Here is a 20,308-nt window from a genome sequence, read left to right on the forward strand (position 1 = left end):
TAAGTTACCACCCTCTCGCAAGACGCGATTCTTGTCTCGCAAAACGAGATTCTCATCTCGAGTGACGAGACACTCGTCTCGCGAGAGGGTGAAAAAACTGTAAGTACATTTACTTAGGCTTGACTTTTCTCGCAAGAGTTTCGCAAGAATATCAAGTTGAGTGGCGGTGTTGTTGATACGGCAGGACGCCCTTGTCACGCAGCAAGCTGAATTATGGAGTTCGGTCGCAAGCTTATCAATCGTGAACCAGGTTGCAAACAAAATCGAGCTCGCTTTGTTAAGCGACTTACCGACTGATCGAGGACTTAATGTGTTTGTATATACCAGGGTCTGAAATTAACTTTTTTAGGCAGGCGCCAAGTGGCGACTGAAATTTTTTTTTCAGTCACCATATGGAAAAATGTGGTCGCTAAAAAGCAGAAAAAAAAGGGTCAATAATCCTTCGCAGCGAAACACAAACCAAAATGTTTGGGTGCCAGATGGAAAATTCTGGACGCCAATTTTTCTTTTAAGAATCAGAACGAAGAGAACGCTATTGCGTTTGGGGCTGCAATGGCGATTTATACACCTACCGCTGAAAAACCACGACGAAAGAATCGAATGCCGGCTATATATGCAGTTTCATAAGACTGCTAAATTTTTTAAGTCAACTTTATACCTTCTCTTGTCTCTAGCTTTTGGAGAAGAAATGTACCCGATTGAAAAACTTCCGGTTGGTTCTTTGCTCTATGTTCAAAACCGTAAACGATCTTTCCTTTCGCGTTCTGTCGAGACGATCGACAGATCGCCATGTTGTTCGCACCAGGCCACAACCATGCAGCATTTCTCGTTCAAAAAACATGGCGGCGAAGCTTCGCACTGCTCGAGCTGTGAAGCGTTGTGATAGATTTATAATAACAGGAAAATCGGTTTTATACTTCAAAAGCAGTGGAAAGGTAAAAAGTAAGTGACCAATTGGCGGGTGGCTTTGAATTTTATTTTTATCGATTTGGCTGAAAATCAAAGTTATTGTTTGTATGATGATCGTGGCATGAAATAGTTAATCGCCCGCTGGCGACCAGTTGTGAAATTCTGGTCGCCAGTGCAAAATTTTTAGCGCATTGGCGACCAGGAAAGCGCAATTTCGGACCCTGTATACACTGTACTTCGTGATTTAGACCTCTACAGAGCGATTCAACGGTGTAAGCAAACGACGGCTGCAAAGATAAGCAAACTGATCAATCTGTCATTGCGCATTTATTCGGAGGTGGCACGTTGGGTTATCGGAGCTAATAAATTTGCAGAACCTAATAAAGCGTCTTCGTGTAGAAGAGATTGTAAATGCTGTGTATGTTTTTATATCTTTTATTCTCTCAGGGATTTAGAAAAAAAACCAGACCCACAAACACATACACTTTATAGAGCTGGTGATGACCAGTTAGACTGTTGCGGCCTCTTTTGTACGTGCGCTAGAGATTATTTGCGTATTACATAGGCGTGAAACAAATATACGAAAACTTACATATGATTTGCATTTAAAAAACCTATCTGTTACTTTTCAATAATGGGTTGTGGCTAAAATGTAAGTGTCAATCGAGCGACGACTTTGAGGGTAATTGCTAATCGTTAATAGAGATAAGTTTATAACATAAACATAAAAGGCAATCAACATAACAAATCTTCGGAAAAAAAGCTTCTTTCCCCGAGGGCAAATGTTGTAATAAATATCTCCAAAGCCGCTTTGTTTTAGAAAAAATGTTCCTCGGTTGGCTTTGCTAAATCATGCGACCTGTAGCAAACTACGCTATCGATAAGCAACACACCTCTCCTTTAGCCTGCAAACGCAGACGTATTTCCGGCTGCGGAGAGAAGCGACAGCCGGAAATACGTCTGCGTTCGCAGGCTACACACCTCGTCGCCAGGCTGTTAAATATCATTGATCGATAAACTTGGATGTTAGTGAGGTACATGCAGGGAATGAATTTGGAACAGTGAAATCCATCAATTGTTAAACAGACCACGTTGCTAAGCGCCCACTATTGTTTTTGAAAATCGGCAAAAGATTCTATGGTTTTTGAGAAATCATGCACGTATTAAATATCATTGATCGATTAGAAACATAAATGAAACTATCATTATACAAATCTACAATAATTAAGGGAAAGAAAGTGTTGGTCATGACTTTAATAAATGTGGTGGCTCCTAAAGGAGCCGTTGTGTTTTGGCTCTTAAAAGAACCGTTTGTTGTAGAGGCCTGATGCACGGCCTTCACGTTGAATGACTAAGGGGACGACTTTCTTCAGGTGATTAATATAGGTGGAACACTTCTCTGCAGTCATTCTCTCTCTCCAGAACCGCAAAATTCCAGCAATGAGCTCATCTTTGGTGGTCGGCCTCACCAATGTTCGCAGGAAATGCTTTAACTCATGCCATACCAGCTCGATCGGGTTTAGGTCAGGACTCTCCAGAGGCGTCTTCCACCAGTTGATTCCCTGCTGCTCCATGTAGTCTTTGGCGAGTCTGCTGGTGTGTTTCGGGTCGTTGTCCTGCTGGAATCTGTGGCCCTCTGCAAATTTCGGCTGGATGAACGGTAGTAGGGTTCTACCCAGGATCTCTTTGACATAAAACTTTGCGTCCATATTTCCGTCGAAGATGAGTATCTTCGTCGCCCCTCGCTTCAATATCCCGGCCCAGACATGCACTTTATAGGGATGCTTCGCTTTGCCCTTCAACTTGGGTTGCTCCCACTTGCGGCGGAAACAGATCTTCGCGTGCTTCTCCATCTGCACGGAGCATTCATCCGAGAAAGTGACGTCGAAAGTTTCGTCGTCCTCCAGGCACTTCAATCAAAACTCCAGGCATTTCACTCTGTTCAGTTCGCGGATGAGCTGGCAGTACCTCGTTCCCATCTGGACCCAGCCTAGCTTGCTACGCAGCCGCTTCACTTTGCTTTCGGATAAGTCCACCTAAAACTGTTCGAAGATCTTTCTTCGGAGGTTGGGAGAGGTGAGTTCGTCGTTCTTCTCCATCTCGGCGTCGATGAAGTTAAGCAATTCAAGTGTCACATGTTCAGCAGGTCGGCCAGGTAGAGGGATATTTTCAAAGGATCCCTCTCTTTGAAGCGCCTCAAGAATAGTCTTACACTAAGACGACTAGTTTTGCAATCGTCTTCTGCGAGATTTCTAACTATCTCACTAATATTCTTATTTCGCGCGCGAAGCCTGACGATTTTTGTTTTCTGCTCGTGTGTTAAGAGACCCATTTCTACGGAATGGTTACAAGTAGCGCACACTTTTTACACAAAGGAGCGATAATAATTAACTACATTACGAACAAAGAACTTTAAAATAGCCAATACATGAAAATGACTTTGAACCTTAAAAAAATTAGCATTTGCCGCAACCAATGGACGATAAGGATTTTCGATCCACTGTTAACAATAGCCAATCCAAGCTTACACCAAACTAAGTTGTTGAAGCGTGCGTTTAATGGAGAATTCAATATAAGCATAAGAAATGAAAGAATCAACTTATCTTCTCTGCCTTGATGAAAATCTTTTGAAAACAATTTTTCCAAATCCGCTATGCTTAAGAACAATTTGGCTGCCTTGAGAGTTTCGATCATGATCGGTCGTTTCGCTAACGTTGTTTTCTAAGATGTCCGCTACAGTGATTGACTGCAACGAAAGGCGTAGCTGTTGGTTAATTAAATTTTGAACTTCAGAGTTCGCATGTTCTTGAAAGGCGCAGTAAGCTGGTACAGGAAAGAATCTAGAACAGTAAGCATTAGAAATAAAACTATCACTATACAAATATACAAGAGTTGAGGGAACAGAATTGCTAGTCATTGTATGTGGTGTACAAACAAAGGAAAATTAATAATTAACTACATTACGAACAAAGAGCTTTAAACTGGCCAATAAGTGAAGATGACTCCGGACCTTAACAAAATTAACATTTCGCAAAACCAATGGACGACAAGGATTTTCGATCCACTGTTAACAATAGCCGATCCAAGTTTACATTATTTAAGGTCTCTCGATCCTTCAGGTAGATCACACTGATTCATTTACCTTGTGTACCGATTACAACAATTTTTATTTCTCATCACAATGCCCGCGAGGAAGTTGTGCCACGAAACAAAGATGCCTGCTAAGACTCTGCTCTATTTCATGGAAGAAGATATGACAGGAATCGCCCCAACCCGCCTAATCTTCGAACAAGACAGCGTGGCTGTCGGTAACGTCGTTAGCGTCAACTGGCAGGGGAAGAAAGTTCGGGCTGAAATACTAGCTCTGAATGGTAAGTAATTTTATGTACTTTTGAGCTTGAGGTGTTTTCTTGGTTTATATTGCGTGAACTTTTAAAAATCGTTCCCTTACCTTTGTTTGCTCTTGTTTCACTACAGACAATGTCGACGAACTAAATGCGAAAGATCTTGCCTGGTCGGCTGCAAAGTTCAAGGACTGTGAAGATGACAAACCGCCAACAAAAACTAGCGAAGACGACGAACCACCGAAAAAGAAAGCCCCTATCGTAAGTGAACAGCTGTTTCTTTATTAGTTGACATCACAGTTAAGCACGCACTCGAATCTTAAGCTGCTTCTTCAAGTCAACTCACGATGAAATTATTTCACAAGCTATCGGTTTATCAGTTCGCAACAAGTTATTAACAGTCAGCAATAAATTTTGAGAGAGGCTTGGTTGTCATACTATTATAATGGGTATTACGGTCGTTACCTTCCAAGTCACTTTGGTCCATACCACGTACCACGCATTAGTCAACTGAATTCGTTCCACAGCAAAAATAGTCTTGAAATATTTAAGTCAAGCTTAAAATTGACTTCTAATTTCGAATACTCACTTGAAAACTTTGTAAAACTGTTAGGATCTGAAACGAAGTAACTTTGACTTGGAACGAAACGACTTGGACACCCCGACCTTGTGCTTACCATGTTAAACGATTGTGTCACCATTCCAACACATTGTTAGAATGGAAGTTGCACGCACTCAAATCTTCGGCATTTTCAAAACAACTCACTTAACGCTTGTTAAAATTTACATGTATTTTAAAATGCACGGTCATGCTCGTGACTAAAAACCAACATAACCTCTAGGAAACGAACGAACGTCCGATAAACTTCAAAATAGAGAAAGCGTTCTTTTTTTATTTTTTTCAGGAAGATTTGATTTGTGTTACCACGCTGATAAGTCTTGTTAATTAGACACCTAAAGGTATTCGGTAACCTCAACAAGACTTTTCAGCGTTGAAATGAATTGACATGGTTTGATTTTTTTTTTAACAGAAAAAGAGTGCAACAAATAGCAAAGGAAAGAAACAGAAATGAGATACCTGTAAAGAAAAGAAATGCTGCCGGGTTATACAGTCAGGTGAACCGCCATCACCAATAATGGTAGAACCGGACTATGGCGAAGAAGAGGAATTGGTAAATATAAACTGTTTAATTTGTTTTCTTAGTTTTTAGTTTGTTTACCCCAAGGTTATCAACATTTTGTCGCCATAAGGATCAATTTTATACCGGAATTTTCATCATCACATTCAGTTAGAATTTAAGATCAAGCAAACGTAGAAATTGTGCCGGTTCAGATCTTTTCATCACAGCCATTTGTTTGTTGACGGCTTTGTTTATACACTCTAACTTTTTTTTATATATAAGAACGTTTATCCCAAAGTAATCAACATTTTGTCGCCGAAAAGATCAATTTTGTATCGTAATTTTCGCTATCACATTCAGTTAGAATTTAATATAAATCACATTCAGATCTTTATAAAAAAAGGTTCTTATATATATATAAAAAGTGTAGTGACGTGCTTTTTGAGCGTGCATTTTTCACCGATACATAATGTATCGTTAGCATCGGGCCGTTAGAGCGGATAGTGCAGCCGTTAGCAAAAGACATGTATCCGTTAGCTGTTAGCATCAGACCGTTAGACTGGACAGCATAACCGTTAGCAAACAATCTGTATCCGTTAGCACGGCTGGAGAAGCCGTTAGGATCCGTTAGAATAAACCAGCACCCGTTAAACGGGTAACGATTCCTTTAGAATGGCATGACACGTGTTGAAGTAGAATGTGGTCGCCTAAACACAGTGTGAAACGAGATCTTAACAGAGGGTGGCTCTTGTAGTTGGCTTCCATTTAAGCTTAGTTCAAAACAATCATGAGATGTAGTTAGGAACGCGGGAACTATTTTTACCGCGAAATCAGACAGTTTTGTAAACCAGGAACGGAAGATATCGTAGCTCCGGATCCATGAAATTAAGTCACTAAAATAAATTACGACCCGGAATAAAATCAGTGAATTCAACAGACTTCTCTCCTCCAGCACGCTTCGGTTCCGATTTGCATATTTGTTGACTTACCGTGATGAACTTTCCCTCACTCTACCTCAAGCATTTACTGTCTCCGGCCGCAAAATGTAATCGTTCAGTTGACTTTAAAGATGCAAGGCAATTCCGTTGGTTAAGGGCTTGAGGTAAAATAGGAAACTTCAATTTTGCAAAATTTCATTCGGGTCCAGTGTGAGCGATAAGATCGATTACCCGGAACAAACGTAAACACTGCGAGTCTACTGAGTACCGCAAATTAACGCTTGGCGCATTTCAGTACGTTCGCTTGGACAAAGCCAAAATACCATCTTTTACAAGATTTAAAGCTTCTACTAACGTTACAAAATACTGACAGAAGCCGTCGTTCGGACGTAGAAAGGAATCGCAACGCTGAAAACACTGGCAAGATTTTGGTCACGTGCTAGGCAACCAAATTCCTTCACATGTATCAAGTTACATTCGGCAGGTTTCAATTCACAAAGTGTGGGTTCAAAAATTTGCATAAACTTGTTTACATTTCCCAAGATGTGAGAAATGGCCATATTCCGGCGGGAAGTTTGATGACTATTTTGATAGCCTGTTGTCTCGTTGTCTCTGACTCTGAACCAGAAGAAACCAATTTTAAACAACATGTGACAAAAGCAACTTTATCTGATGAAACCAGCGCCAACAAAACGCCCATCGCTTCGAGACTCATGAATCCAAAGGTACCGCTTTTCGCATTCTGTCAAGAAATTGAAAGCGTGATCTTTCACGAATCCACAGCTGGATTAAACAGTTACTTTAAAGTACTCTAGACAAAGTCATCGTGTAAAATAAGTATAAACAACAAAACCATTTGAGTAAAACAAGTAAAATTGGCAAGTGAAATTGTTTACACGCTCGTTTAGTGACGTTAGCCTCGGACTAACTTCTCATCTCACACGATAATCATCATCGAAGGACTAGAATTCTGCTTTTATTTATCTCGATGAGGAAGTGATAGTTTATATCACTGAGTTTTGCTTTCGGTGGAAATTAGTATACTTATGTTTGTCTCATCGACGACTGACGAAATCGGCACTTTGTGATTCTTTAAAAAAAAACAATGTGAGTGTAAGACTACTAATGGTTTGGCCTGCTTATGTGTTTATAGCATCGGACTGAAAGCTAAGCTATTCGTTAGTTAAGAGTCCTTAGTTGTAAACCGTCAGACAACCGTTAAACGGCTCCAGTCATCCGTTAGAACAAATTGGGCAACCGTTAGAACTTTCTCTTCATCCGTTAGGCATACTTAGTTAGCCGTTAGAACGTTAGAACAAAGCGTTAGCACGCTTTGATCATCCGTTAGGCACAATTAGATAACCGTTAGAATGTTAGGATAAAACGTTAGAATGCTGTGCAGGCCGTTAACTATCCGTTATCTATCCGTCCGTTAGTGACCGTTTAACGGATAAGCGTTAAGGTACGTTTTCCCGTGCACGGTCACCATTGTTTCCATCTTTCTTTGTAGAACGACCAAGAGTTGCCTCGCCACGGAGCTCTCCTTTGATGTCCTTCTCGCCACTGAGCTCTCCACTGAGATCCCTCTCGCCACCGAGTTCTCCACCGACATCCCTCTCGCCACCGAGCTCTCCTTTGCGACGATTTCTCCGCCTCAGTTGGATGACTGCGGGTTTTTAGATGACCTTATGCAGGATGAAGACCTGGTAGACTTGAACGTAAATCAGAAACTGGACCGTATTTTAGACAACCAAAGAGTTTTATTTAAGTTAGTATCAGATTTGCTAAGGGAGACAAGGGCAGTGAACAATGGGGGTGGTACGGGTGGTTGTGGTCAAAGCATCGATTACCTGGAAAGGGTGGATTTCATTCAGTCATTTTTGGGAAGTCCTAGTTCGGATGGGAGGGTAAGTTCAGGTAGGGACACTGGGGACCGGGAGAATACAGTGCAGGCCAGAATTTAGCGAACCAAAACATACGCGTAAAACGCGTCTGCTGCGGACGCGTATAGGCGTCTAAAAATCTGCAGATGCGCGTCTAGTCAGACGCATTAGTATGTATGAGCTAGCTCATTGTTTTTGTATTGTTGATCTTTCATTGTTTTTTTGAATTGCCTGGGAAAAGCCTTTCAGAAGGGTTTGACAAAACTATAACTACACTTGGCGACTTTCTTGTAGAACCGGCTCAGCGCAAGAACAACTCCATGTTTTTGAGCACATAGAAGAAACTTGAAAAAAAACCAACTCGTCGCGAGGCTTACTATATTTTGCGAAATGAAACGAAATGATGAATAAATCTATAGAATTAAAGATATCAAGACTACAACAGGCAGACTTCTGTGTGTGACAAGCTAAAAGACGAATAAAACGCCGGAAGTGCAGAGTTTCTAAATTTAAAGATCTGTACTTTGCGAAACGAGCTCTGCGTAGACCGTGAAAGGATTTAACTTGTTTGTTTATATTTCTAAACGCTATTCTTATTTATTCCTTGACGCAATGATGATTCGGTAGGTAGTTCGAGAATTATACAGTATTTGTGGGTAAATCATATAGAATAAACAAATTAATTACAACCCGGAATTAAATCAGTAAATCCACCAAATGATTTGACAGACTTCGCTCCAATGCGCTTCGGTTCAGATTTGCTGACTTACCGTGAACTTTCCCTCATTCTTCCTCAAGCATTTACTATCTCCGGCCGCAAAATGTAATCGTTCAGTTGACTCTAAAGATCCAAGGTAATTCCGTTGGTAAAGCGCTTAGGGTAAAATAGGAAACTTCAATTTTGCAAAATCTCATACGAGTCCAGTGTGAGAGAAATGATCGATTCCCCGGAGCAAACCACTGAGAGTCTACTGAATACCGCAACGCTTGACGCATTCCTATATTTACGTTTACTTGGATAAAGCCATAATAGCAACTTTTGCAAGATTGAAAGCTGTTTCTAATGTTATAAAACACTGACAAAAGCCGTCGTTTCGACGTAGAAAGAAATTGCCACGCTGAAAACATCGGGAAGATTTCAGTCACGTGCTAGGCAACCAAATTCCTGCACATGTGTCAAGTTTCATTCGACAACAACACGATGTACGGAGGTTCTTGGAAGGAAACCTGGATGCTTTTTTATTCAATCAAACACGGGAGCCACAGTGCCTTTCCAATTATTGCCAACTTGTGCCACTCACCCCTTCGAAGAAACCTTGAAACGCTCTCTTTTGAGTCACAATGTGCGTGTGTAATTTTTAAAACAAATTTAGGCATAACTCGAAACACTCACCTATTCCATTCACGAGTTCGCGATCGATCAATCGCCAATTTCGAAAAAGTAGTATTCGACTAATTAGCTTAGATTTCTCTTTTCTATAACATACGCTGAATATTCAATATCGGCTAGTTGTTTTTAAAGTCGCCAGTATTTACGAAGCAGATAAGAAAATTCGAAATATGATAGCTGTCGCTGGTGGATTTCATAAAATGCTAATTTTGTGTTTGTCGTTAACCCGTTGAATTCTTTTGTTTTATTTGACAAAACCACTCAAAGAGAACTTATGACGATGAATAACAATGGCAAAAATGCGCACATTTAGGCGCGTCTAAAAATACGCGCGTATGCGTTTTTGCTGCGTATAAAACGCGTCTGCGTAGTTCGCTTAATTCTGGCCTGCACTGTAGTTTCGGAAGGTCGGCCACGAATTTAAGCTTAGGACACGAGGGTGGGTTAACCTCTTTTCAAACATCTAGTTTTGTTGGGGAGGGGGGTGACATGGAAGGGGAGGAAGGGGACAGTTTTTTGCAAGAGGCAGTAAAATTAAAAAGTAATAGTAGCAGTGTTGGGGTTTTTGCGTGAAAAATCGTGCAGGCTGTATTTCAACCGGAGGAACTGGGAAATCGTAATTGTTCGGGGACTAGGGGGAAGGAGCTTTTAGATCAAATTAAGCTGGGTGTAGTTAAAAATATGTTTTTAAGTTGTACCCTTGTGTGCAAACACAACAAGCTGCGCAATGGCGTAAGTGCATCGTCGCAATCGACGAGTTTTTGCGTAGGGGGAGAAGATCAAAGGGTGGTCTTAGACAACAATAAGTTTAGGCGACTACGGGGGGTGGTCATTCCGTAAATTTGAAAGGCTTATCGTTTTGTAAAAGTAGATTAGTGTTAAGGAAACATGATCTGACGTTAGACTTTTGTATAAAAATTACTAGATTTTCAAAAACAATTACCAGTATCAGAGTACTTAATTAATTGTATTTATTTATTTGTAAATGTAAATAAAATGAAAATGTAATAAACATGACAAGTTGGTGGTAGTGTTGTAAAACGTTGGTATACATTAGGATAGGGAAACGTATCTAGGAGTACTTAATGTATTGTATTTATTCAATTGTAAATGTAAATAAAATGAAAATGTTTTTTTTTTTAATGAAGCCATCGCGTTACACTTTCTCTTAAGTTTCACTTGCAGCTTGCATGTCATGTTGATTTGTTTAAATTGCCATAAGTTCGCGTTGATTTGGTTTCCAAGTGCAACTTGTTTTGTTGGTAATTTAGTTTAATGCGTATGAAGCCTAAATCGCAATGCTTTGCAAATGAAACTTCCGATCAAAAAAATCCGGTTTTTGAAGGTTGAGATGTAAGCGCGGCGCGGTAACCTTTGACATCTTTGCATTGTCGATATGCAAATTCGGTGCACGATAAACTGAAATCAATTCTGAACTAGAACTACGCATTTTACGCTAGCTCTTCAACAATGTTTCTGTTTTCGATTTTCTTTATACACAACTTTGTTTTTTCTTGGCAGAAAAAGCCTTTGCAACCGGAAAGAAGTTCGATTCAATAGCGGTTGGCAAAGCACGATACATGTACATGTATGCAAATTCGAACCGCAGTGAAATTGAAAAACATTGTTAGTGTCAGGGTTATTATTTCAAAAAACTGTTTAATAGATACAGACACAGAACTTGACTTTAATAAGGCTGGGATTTTTTATGTAGAAATTGTTTGTGCGGGAAAGTTTCAATTGCAAATTGATATGTCGACGAGCTCGCTAAAACGAAACCTTCGAAGTGACGGAAGAAATAAATCATCTCTTACACTGTGGGCGAATCGAAACCTTTGAACTGAAGGAAGACAAAATTGTTTCGAATCACATAAGCTCTGATAATGCGAACTTACTTGTCGACGGAATCAACCACCATTGGCACAGGCCGTTTTAAAAACGGCATACAGTGTAAATAAAAGCAACACAAGACAAGTGCGCGAGAAATTCAGTTATTATTTCTTCTCGCGAGAAACTCGGTAATATTCCAAAATTTCTGCTTCAGTTATTCTCGCGAGACGAGACTCTCGTCTCTCGAGACGAGAATCTCGTATCGAAAGACACGACTCTCGTCTCGCAAGAAACGAGACGAGACTGGTAAATGTTGGCAAGTGATGATGTCATAAGTGGTTACAATATGGGGACAAATCACAAAATAATGCACAATGGAAATGTTGCATTAACCCACTGATCACCCTGCTGGCCAAAACCTGCTGCGATTTTGCACAAGATCGCTTTCAGTTCCTGCCTACCCTAGAAGGGATTTTTTAAACCCCTATTGTTCTCATTGTGTTCAGAAAGGAGTGACCAGTTAGAATCCGCTTTCTGTGCATATATTTATAGTTCTTTGGGGGACTTAGACAAAAGTAGTTTTTGTCTACGCAAGGCGATAACAATTTCAGTTTTTGTTGTCCGCGTGGGTCGGACACGTAAATTTTTAGTTGCCGATTGTTGCGTTTTCAGAAGGAAAACACACCTTTTTGGAAACGGTAAATCCAAAGAAGAACAAGTAAGGAATACTCAACAGCAGAAATCCAAGAAAAAATGGGGAAGAAATTGTGCTTCAATGGCAAATTGTCATTTTATCCAGCCGACATCTCAAATCATTATTCAGGCTAAGGACTTTCTTTTTTCGAGTACATCTGGAAATTCAACTCACCAAAAATTACAGGTTGGATTGCGAATTTGTACTGAAATACTATTCTAATAAATTGACCGATTCTTCGTATTCCGCACAGTTTTTGCAAAATGTTTGTAAACCATGCACCGCACGGGTCAACAATTCTGCTTCAAAATGAACTTGTAGTTTCTTCAAATCACTTGCGCTTTTCTCATCTCGCATTATATGCGTTTCTTTCTCAGGCATAAACAAGGACTTATCAAAATAAATTTTTCATTTAGGAAAGCTTTTTGTCTTTTTCTATTTTCATTGATGAAATGTGACAACTGCGTAATCTTGCGTAAACAAACACGTCCTTGTGAGCAGATCAAATGCGCCTGTGTGACACAAGGATCAAATTTTCATCAAAATTTTTACCTTCAAGTTTGTTTTTTGTTTTTTTTTTTTTTTGTCTGGAAAATTTTTAATTGGCAACTGGTGTATTTTATCTGATAATTAGTAATTGTAACTATTTTAGACCAAAGGGGTGTTTTTTATTTTTACCCTGTAAGTTGTGTATTTTTACTGCACATGGGGTTTATTACCACTTTGCAAATATGGTGAATGTTTAGAAAACCTCTGGTCAGCCTGGTGATCAAGAATTAAGTCAAATTGAAATGAACAGGAAAGGGCTCACCATAGCTAAATTTGTGCTATGTAAAGTATCAAATGCACTCCTATGTTCTGTAATTACTGCTTGTTTAGAAAGTATGAAAGAATTGCTGTTAGTTGTATGTCTGTCTGCATTTTTGTTATTTACATGTACATATTTACATGTATGCTCATTATTTGTGCTTTGGCCATTCAGATCAATGGTGAACCCAGCCACTTGTTACCTGAGCACGGTATAATGGAGACTGAAATCACTTCGTCCATGGAGGAACAAGAAAGAGCTATGAATGAAGAGTCAAATAAAGAACAGCAAGAAATGATGCTCAAGGTATTTATCTACACTTAGCAATGGCTCAGGTTATTTGTTACCCAGTTGTAGCCTTTTGGCTCATTTAGATGTTAGGCAGGCTTGCTGACCTGCATGAGTCAGTAGAACTACTTGTGTATAAGCTGCAATGTTGGTATTTGATGGGGACAGAAAGAGATTATCAAAAACAAGGCTGATTAGAATGGTTTTAGTGTTAGTTTCAAAAGACAGATAGAAAATTTGAAAATGAAAAGTCAGAAGAGCAGTAATTTCTTATAGTTTTAAGGTGTTACTGAAATAAAATTTTGCATTTTAATTTTTTTCTGTGTCATAGTTTAGACCTTCCCCAGTACTGTAGGTAACTTTGGTTTAGGAATCAGGTCACTGAAGGTGTTGTTTTGTGAGCTTGAAAATGACCATATGGAGCCAAAAATATTTGCCTTTTTAACATGGCCAAAAAATTTTTGTTATGTCACTGGTTGTATTATTTTTACCACGCAGTGCCCAGTAAAATATGAGGAAGGTGCAGCAAAGAGCCTTACCCCTGACAAATTATTTAAGGAGACAAGGGATTTTGAAGTGTGTACACTATGTGCCTAGGCAATGCATCCTCGAGTCCTAAACCAGAGATAAAAATTGAACTACAACAGATACATGTATAACAGAGGAAAAATTAAGTGAGAGCAATGTGAATGATGACAGTGCTGAAAACAAGAGAGCAGCTCCTCTTCTCAACACAAATACAACCAGTGATGTCATAATGCTGACAAACTTGGTCTCAGTGCCCAGACATGTTATTGGCCCAAAACGTCAGTACCATCTTAATAAGTGCCTTTGAAACTATCAATTTAGGCAATAAAAATGTGTAGGGAAATTTTGTTTCAGGAGCACTTTTAAACAAGTCTGCATTTCATCAGCTTGCACTAGTAAACAATGCTTTAAAAATGACCCTCCAAATAAAGAAGTATTTTTCTAAGTCCTACATGTACAAGGAAACTATTGAAACAATGTGAGTGAGATAAGAAATGTCTCTATGATTTAGATATTGATCTGAAATAATATGAAAGTGCAGCAAAATATTGTGGAACTAATCGTGATATCCTAAGGTAGGAGCCATTATACTCAAACTCTGAATGAAATTAAACACAGGCTGAGCAGGAGTGGAAGAGCTATGAGGACAAGCAAAGATTCCTTAGACTGCAGCATTTATTGGAAAAGTCAGAAATTTACTGCCAGTTTCTTGTGGAAAGAATGGAAAAACAGAAAAAGGAAGCACAGAGACAACAAGAAAGGTTGGCAAAGAAACAAGAAAAGAAAAAGAATGAAGAAAACAACACCATGCAACAGGTATGAGACAATATTTATTATAAGTCTACTTTTTAACTCGTGAATGCGTGCCTGCGCAATGGACGAGTTATAGCGATGGCTGACTGTTGACTTGGTTGGTTGGTCGGTCGGTTCTGTCGTTAACTTTCGGGTGCGCACAGTGAATGAGTTTTAAATTCAATTAGTGGAAAAAACACGCGGACATTTTTTGTTCACGGCACATCACGATTTTCTTATTCAATATGTAGAGAATTTCGTTAAATCTGAGCAAAGTTACAAGTTTTTTCAGTTTTTCAGAAAGTCCAGGGTCATAAACTCAATTAGTGAAAAAAAAAAAACCGTGAAAATTTTTTTCACGACGCATCGGAATTCTCTTATTCATTCTGTAGAGAATAATTTGACAATCATTTTAGTGTGAGAATGGAGATTTTTCATTGAATCTGAGCAAAGTTATAGGTTTTTTCTTTTTTTTCCACAAAGTGCGGTGTCTTTTAAGAATTAAAAATAACAGACAGTTGAGCAACTACCAGAAATGTGACTTGAAACCTTGTACAGTGCATTTATATAGTTCGACAGTGATTAAAACCTAAACCAATTGAAAAGGCCGTAACAGAAAGCTAGACATTACAAGATAAGAATACAGACATGAATGGGGGTATTTACCAATCGAACCACTTAGCAAGCTTGAAATAAACTGCAACGAGACAGTTGTGACCGTGCACGGGAAAACGTACCTTAACGTTAAACGGTCGCTAACGGACGGATAGATAACGGATAGTTAACGGCCTGCACAGCATTCTAACGTTTTATCCTAACGTTCTAACGGTTATCTAATTGTGCCTAACGGATGATCAAAGCATGCTAACGCTTTGTTCTAACGTTCTAACGGCTAACTAAGTATGCCTAACGGATGAAGAGAAAGTTCTAACGGTTGCCCAATTTGTTCTAACGGATGACTGGAGCCGTTTAACGGTTGTCTGACGGTTTACAACTAAGGACTTTTAACAAACAAATAGCTTAGCTTTCAGTCTGATGCTATAAACACATAATCAGGCCAAACCATTAGTAGTCTTACACTCACGTTTGTTTTTTTTAAAAAAAGAATCGCAAAGTGCCGATTTCGTCAGTCGTCGATGAGACAAACATAAGTATACTTATTTCCACAGAAAGCAAAACTCAGTGATATAAACTATCACTTCCTCATCGAGATAAACAAACGCAGAATTCAAGTCCTTCGATGATGATTATCGTGTGAGATGAGAAGTTAGTCCAAGGCTAACGTCGCTAAACGAGCGTGTAAACAATTTCACTTGCCAGTCGGGGTGAAGATTTTTTATTGTTTTACTCAAATGGTTTTGTCGGTTATACTTATTTTACACAATGACTTTGTCTAGAGTTTTTTAAAGTAACTGTTTAATCCAGCTGTGGATTCGCGAAAGATCACGCTTTCAATTTCTTGATAAAATGCGAAAAGCGGTACCTTTAGATTCATGAGTCTCGAAGTGACAGGCGTTTTGTTGGCGCTGGTTTCATCAGATAAAGTTGTTTTTGTCACATACATCTTGTTTAGAATTGGTTTCTTCTGATTCAAAGTCAGACACAACGAGACAACAGGCTATCAAAATATTCATCAAACTTCCCGCCGGAATATGGCCGTTTCTCACATCTTGGAAAATGTAAACAACTTTATGCAAATTTTTGAACCCACATTTTGTGAATTGAAACCTGCCGAATGTACCTTGATACATGTGAAGGAATTTGGATGCCTAGCACGTGACCAAAATCTTGCCAGTGTTTTCATTGGGCAATTCCTTTCTACATCCGAAGGACGGCTTTTGTCAGTATTTTATAACGTTAATAGAAGCTTTAAATCTTGTAAAAGATGGTATTTTGGCTTTATCCAAGCGAACGTACTGAATATAGAAATGCGTCAAGCGTTAATTTGCGGTACGTTTGTTCCGGGTAATCGATCTTATCGCTCACACTGGACCCGAATGAAATTTTGCAAAATTGAAGTTTCCTATTTTACCTCAAGCCCTTAACCAACGGAATTGCCTTGCATCTTTAAAGTCAACTAAACGATTACATTTTGCGGCCGGAGACAGTAAATGCTAGAGGTAGAGTGAGGGAAAGTTCATGGTAAGTCAACAAATATGCAAATCGGAACCGAAGCGCGCTGGAGGAGAGAAGTCTGTTGAATTTACTGATTTTATTCCGGGTCGTAATTTATTTTTGTGACTTAATTTCATGGATCCGGAGCTACGATATCTTCCGTTCCTGGTTTACAAAACTGTCTGATTTCGCGGTAGAGATAGTTCCCGCGTTCCTAGCTACATCTCATGATTGTTTTGAACTAAATGGAAGCCAACTACAAGAGCCACTCTCGTTTTACACTGTGTTTAGGCGACCACATTCTACTTCAACGCGTGTCATGCCATTCTAACCGAATCGTTACCCGTTTAACGGGTGCTGGTTTATTCTAACGGATCCTAACGGCTTCTCTAGCCGTGCTAACGGATACAGATTGTTTGCTAACGGTTATGCTGTCCAGTCTAACGGTCTGATGCTAACGGCTAACGGATACATGTCTTTTGCTAACGGCTGCACTATCCGCTCTAACGGCCCGATGCTAACGTCTAACGGTTGGGCTTACGCCTCTAACGTTCTTAAGAAAACTTTCTAACGGATGACTAACGGATGCTTAACGCTTTTGCCCGTTTAACGGATAAGCGTTAAGGTACGTTTTCCCGTGCGCGGTCACAGTTACGAAATGTTACAATGGATCCTAACCATTAAAGAGACAACAAAGAGATAAAGATAAAGGTAAAACCGTTGACCGATCCATTACAGTAATACTTAAAGCCCACAGGGCATTGAGTGTCACGCTCCATTAACTGCGTTTTACATTTGTGCTGTAAAACTATCTTTAATTTCGGGCTAGCTCCTCAGACCTTCGGACTAGTAATCTCAAGTAACAGCTTGCCCGAAGGGCAACCTTATCTTTTCATTTTCGTCTCACCCTGACGTGATTCTTGTATAACTTGTACATATCAGCTAGGCTGATATAACACAAAATTCTCCTCACTAATTTTATAACCAAATGTAAAACAGCTAGAAAGGAGAATGAGTAATCAAATATTAGGAGTTACAGGATTAAATTAGGTAGCATAGCTGTGGTTGTCTTCTGGGAGCCACTTTTGAACTGTGCCTCCAATGAATTGGCCACTGGTGGTATTAATTACCGAGTGGCATGGTCCCATAGGCATCCTCAACACTCACTGACTTTAGCAGTGAATTAGGGGTCTGCAGCCCATTTTATATATACATGTATGATGCTCATGTTCATAAACACACTAAATTCCACAAAGAAAAAATGCTACTGACACGTACCTGACAAATTATTTCAATCAAAAAGGTGCATGACTTGGAAAACAAGTTTAGGGAGTTGTTGCAACAGGCAGGTTCTCTATGCACTGGAGGTTTGCAAAGGTGTCCCCCTCTCTGTCAAGAAAAAGTGATAATTTATATGAAAAAAACAACCTGGCAAGTCACCGTTTCCAGTAAGATGCTAGTGTAGGATCCCCCTACCAGATAATCTTGCCCATGGCCCTAGTTTAATCTGAAAAGTGAAATTTAAGCTGAAAAGTGAAAACTGTGTTGTTCAACATTTAATGGCATTTACCAGTATTACATGCAAAACAAGTGAAATAACGAAGTCAACCGCGCATTTTGATTCTTTAGTTTAATTAAGTATACATTATTTTTACTAATGGTAAAAATAAAAAAAGCTTCCTACCTCTTGGCCACTGGATGAGGTCGCTTTGGATATCAACAATGTCTTTAATATCAGTATATTTCATGACTCAACATAAACAACGCGATACATTAGACATCAAAACATTAAACCGATTGGCAATTTGCCGGCTACTTCCTTGGTTAGCAAGATCCCAAATAGCTACAGCAATTTGCTTTTGGGGGTCGATACAGGGCTTTCCGCACCTATTAGCCTTTGGATGTGCTCACTTGTAGAAAGTAAATGGTTTAGCATTTCAAAATACTGAAGCTGTCACGCGGAAATAGCTCCCGAAAACAATGCAGTGATACCGAAGGACAGTGGCTTCAAAATTCTGGCCTCCTTTTGTCTAGAAAAAAACAAAGCAACTAGACAACAAGACAAACTCATCCTCTTCGCTATCCTCCAGGAGAATTTCTTCCTCTTCTGAGAAGAGAAACTCAGAAAAAACAGATGCAAAACAAACCCTCTACATCCGCCATATTTTTTTCATTTGACCCTGCGCCTTATCCACGTAAAACCCATGCATGGGATCACGAGGACTGGCCTTTTTCCTTACCATTTCAGCCAGTGAGAAACAGTTCTCTCTGGCTGGCCAGTTCTGACTACTGGTAAGCACCCTTAGTTTAATATTTTAAGAAATTTCAAAGTTTGTTTAATTAGATCTAGCTTGAGCAGAACTTTCTTCTTGAACTTAGAATATTATTGCATTTCTCAGGTGCCACAGGTAGAGGGTAGAGTGACCAGGAGAAGGACAAATAAAGAATTACCAGCAACTTCTGAAAGTCCTCAAGCTGATCAAACAGTGCCCACCAGACGGAAACGAGGCGTAAGAAGGAAGGCAGAAGATTCTTCATCCTACATGATATCTGATTATGTTAACAGAGAGGTAATTATGGATGTATGTATACATACACTGTGGTAGTTTACAGATGTATGTAAGTATGTTTGTTACTAACCTCCTCTCCATATTTAGGATAACTTAGTGCATTACACATTGTGCAATAGCTAGGAGATTTGCTTAATCTCAGGTTTCTCACGGGCAGCTGTTTTGTTTGTAGTCTATTGCCAAAAGACGGAAGTTGATGGAGGAAGAAAGCCAGAAGGAAACTGGAAACCTTTCCACAGAATCCACTTGTCTTCAGACTGAAGCTCCAGAAGTGAGTGGAGAACAAGAGAATGAAAATATGGTAATCAGGAAGCTCATTTTACAAGGCCAGTTTTTTAAAGGGAGTCTAACTTAGGCCATAGCTTACCTCCAAATTTGCTGCTCAAACCTCACTTGGCAAAGGTTTTCCATCAATCATAAAATACCGTTCAAAAGTAAGTTGCTGCCCTCTTGTGAGACGAGACTCTCTTCTTGTGAGACGAGTGTCGCGTCTCGACAGATGAGAGTTGCGTCTCGAGACGGGAGTCTCTTATCGAGAGACGAGACACTCATCTCGCGAGAGGCTAAACAACAATAAGTACTAAGGCTTGACTTTTTCGCAAGAGTTTCGCGAGAATATCAAGTTGAGTGTCAGTGTTGTTGCTACAGCACAACACCCTTGTCACGCAGCAGGCTGAATTTATGGAGTTTGATTGCAAGCTTATCGATTGTGACCTCGGTTGCAAACCAAATCGAGCTTGCTTTGAAAAGCAATTTACTGACTGATTGAAGACCGTCTGTATCCCAAGCATTTCAGGCGGTTAACTTAATGGCGCCGATCATTGCTTTTCAAAGGCATCATGCAACGCACGCAAAAACTGTTGGGTGTGCTTTTTGGCAGGAAAGTTAACAGGCTGCCAAAATGAATTAAACAAAATGTTAAAGTCCCTTAATGTTTCCTTTTTGAAAATTTGAAATGGCTTCCCAAGCCCGCAAATGTTATGTTTGTAATAGTAAGTCGACTTGGCTGAGCGCACGCTATTTCCGGCACGCGCAAATGAGATTTTATTTTTTTTTTTAAGTTTGGCCCTTTATTTTGTCGCTACAATGCAAGCTTCT

At 39.6% G+C, this 20,308-nt stretch overlaps 2 protein-coding genes across 6 annotated transcripts in view; both read left to right on the top strand.

Annotated features, from left to right (window-relative positions):
• Positions 1 to 20,308, top strand: part of LOC146484411 (lymphocyte-specific helicase-like) — a 72,512-nt gene that overhangs the window by 12,247 nt on the left and 39,957 nt on the right. For 4 of the 5 annotated variants that reach the window (XM_085104907.1, XM_085104909.1, XM_085104911.1 and 1 more), the window contains 4 exons: positions 13,092 to 13,223; positions 14,352 to 14,549; positions 19,040 to 19,210; positions 19,383 to 19,511. In XM_085104907.1, the coding sequence (XP_084961033.1) occupies positions 13,092 to 13,223; positions 14,352 to 14,549; positions 19,040 to 19,210; positions 19,383 to 19,511 (630 nt within the window). The remainder of the gene's footprint in view (positions 1 to 13,091; positions 13,224 to 14,351; positions 14,550 to 19,039; positions 19,211 to 19,382; positions 19,512 to 20,308) is intronic. The other variant, XM_085104908.1, reaches the window with a different exon arrangement.
• LOC146484412 (uncharacterized) lies at positions 4,074 to 10,611 on the top strand. The gene is made up of 4 exons (XM_085104932.1): positions 4,074 to 4,280; positions 4,387 to 4,514; positions 5,285 to 5,425; positions 7,823 to 10,611. Exons 1-3 carry the CDS (start codon positions 4,091 to 4,093, stop codon positions 5,324 to 5,326), a joined length of 360 nt encoding a protein of 119 aa, XP_084961058.1. The 5' UTR covers positions 4,074 to 4,090; the 3' UTR covers positions 5,327 to 5,425; positions 7,823 to 10,611.

The sequence above is a fragment of the Pavona decussata genome, unplaced genomic scaffold (genome assembly GCF_977016875.1).
Source record: "Pavona decussata unplaced genomic scaffold, jaPavDecu1.1 SCAFFOLD_34, whole genome shotgun sequence".
In the NCBI taxonomy this organism is placed as follows: Eukaryota; Metazoa; Cnidaria; class Anthozoa; order Scleractinia; family Agariciidae; genus Pavona; species Pavona decussata.

What these genes read in the sequence shown, in the direction of transcription:
- LOC146484412 (XM_085104932.1), top strand. Translation starts at nt 4,091, where the DNA reads ATGCCCGCGAGGAAGTTGTGCCACGAAACAAAGATGCCTGCTAAGACT. An exon ending in TGAAATACTAGCTCTGAATG is followed by an intron (nt 4,281 to 4,386) that starts GTAAGTAATTTT and finishes GTTTCACTACAG; the next exon opens with ACAATGTCGACGAACTAAAT. An exon ending in CGAAAAAGAAAGCCCCTATC is followed by an intron (nt 4,515 to 5,284) that starts GTAAGTGAACAG and finishes TTTTTTTAACAG; the next exon opens with AAAAAGAGTGCAACAAATAG.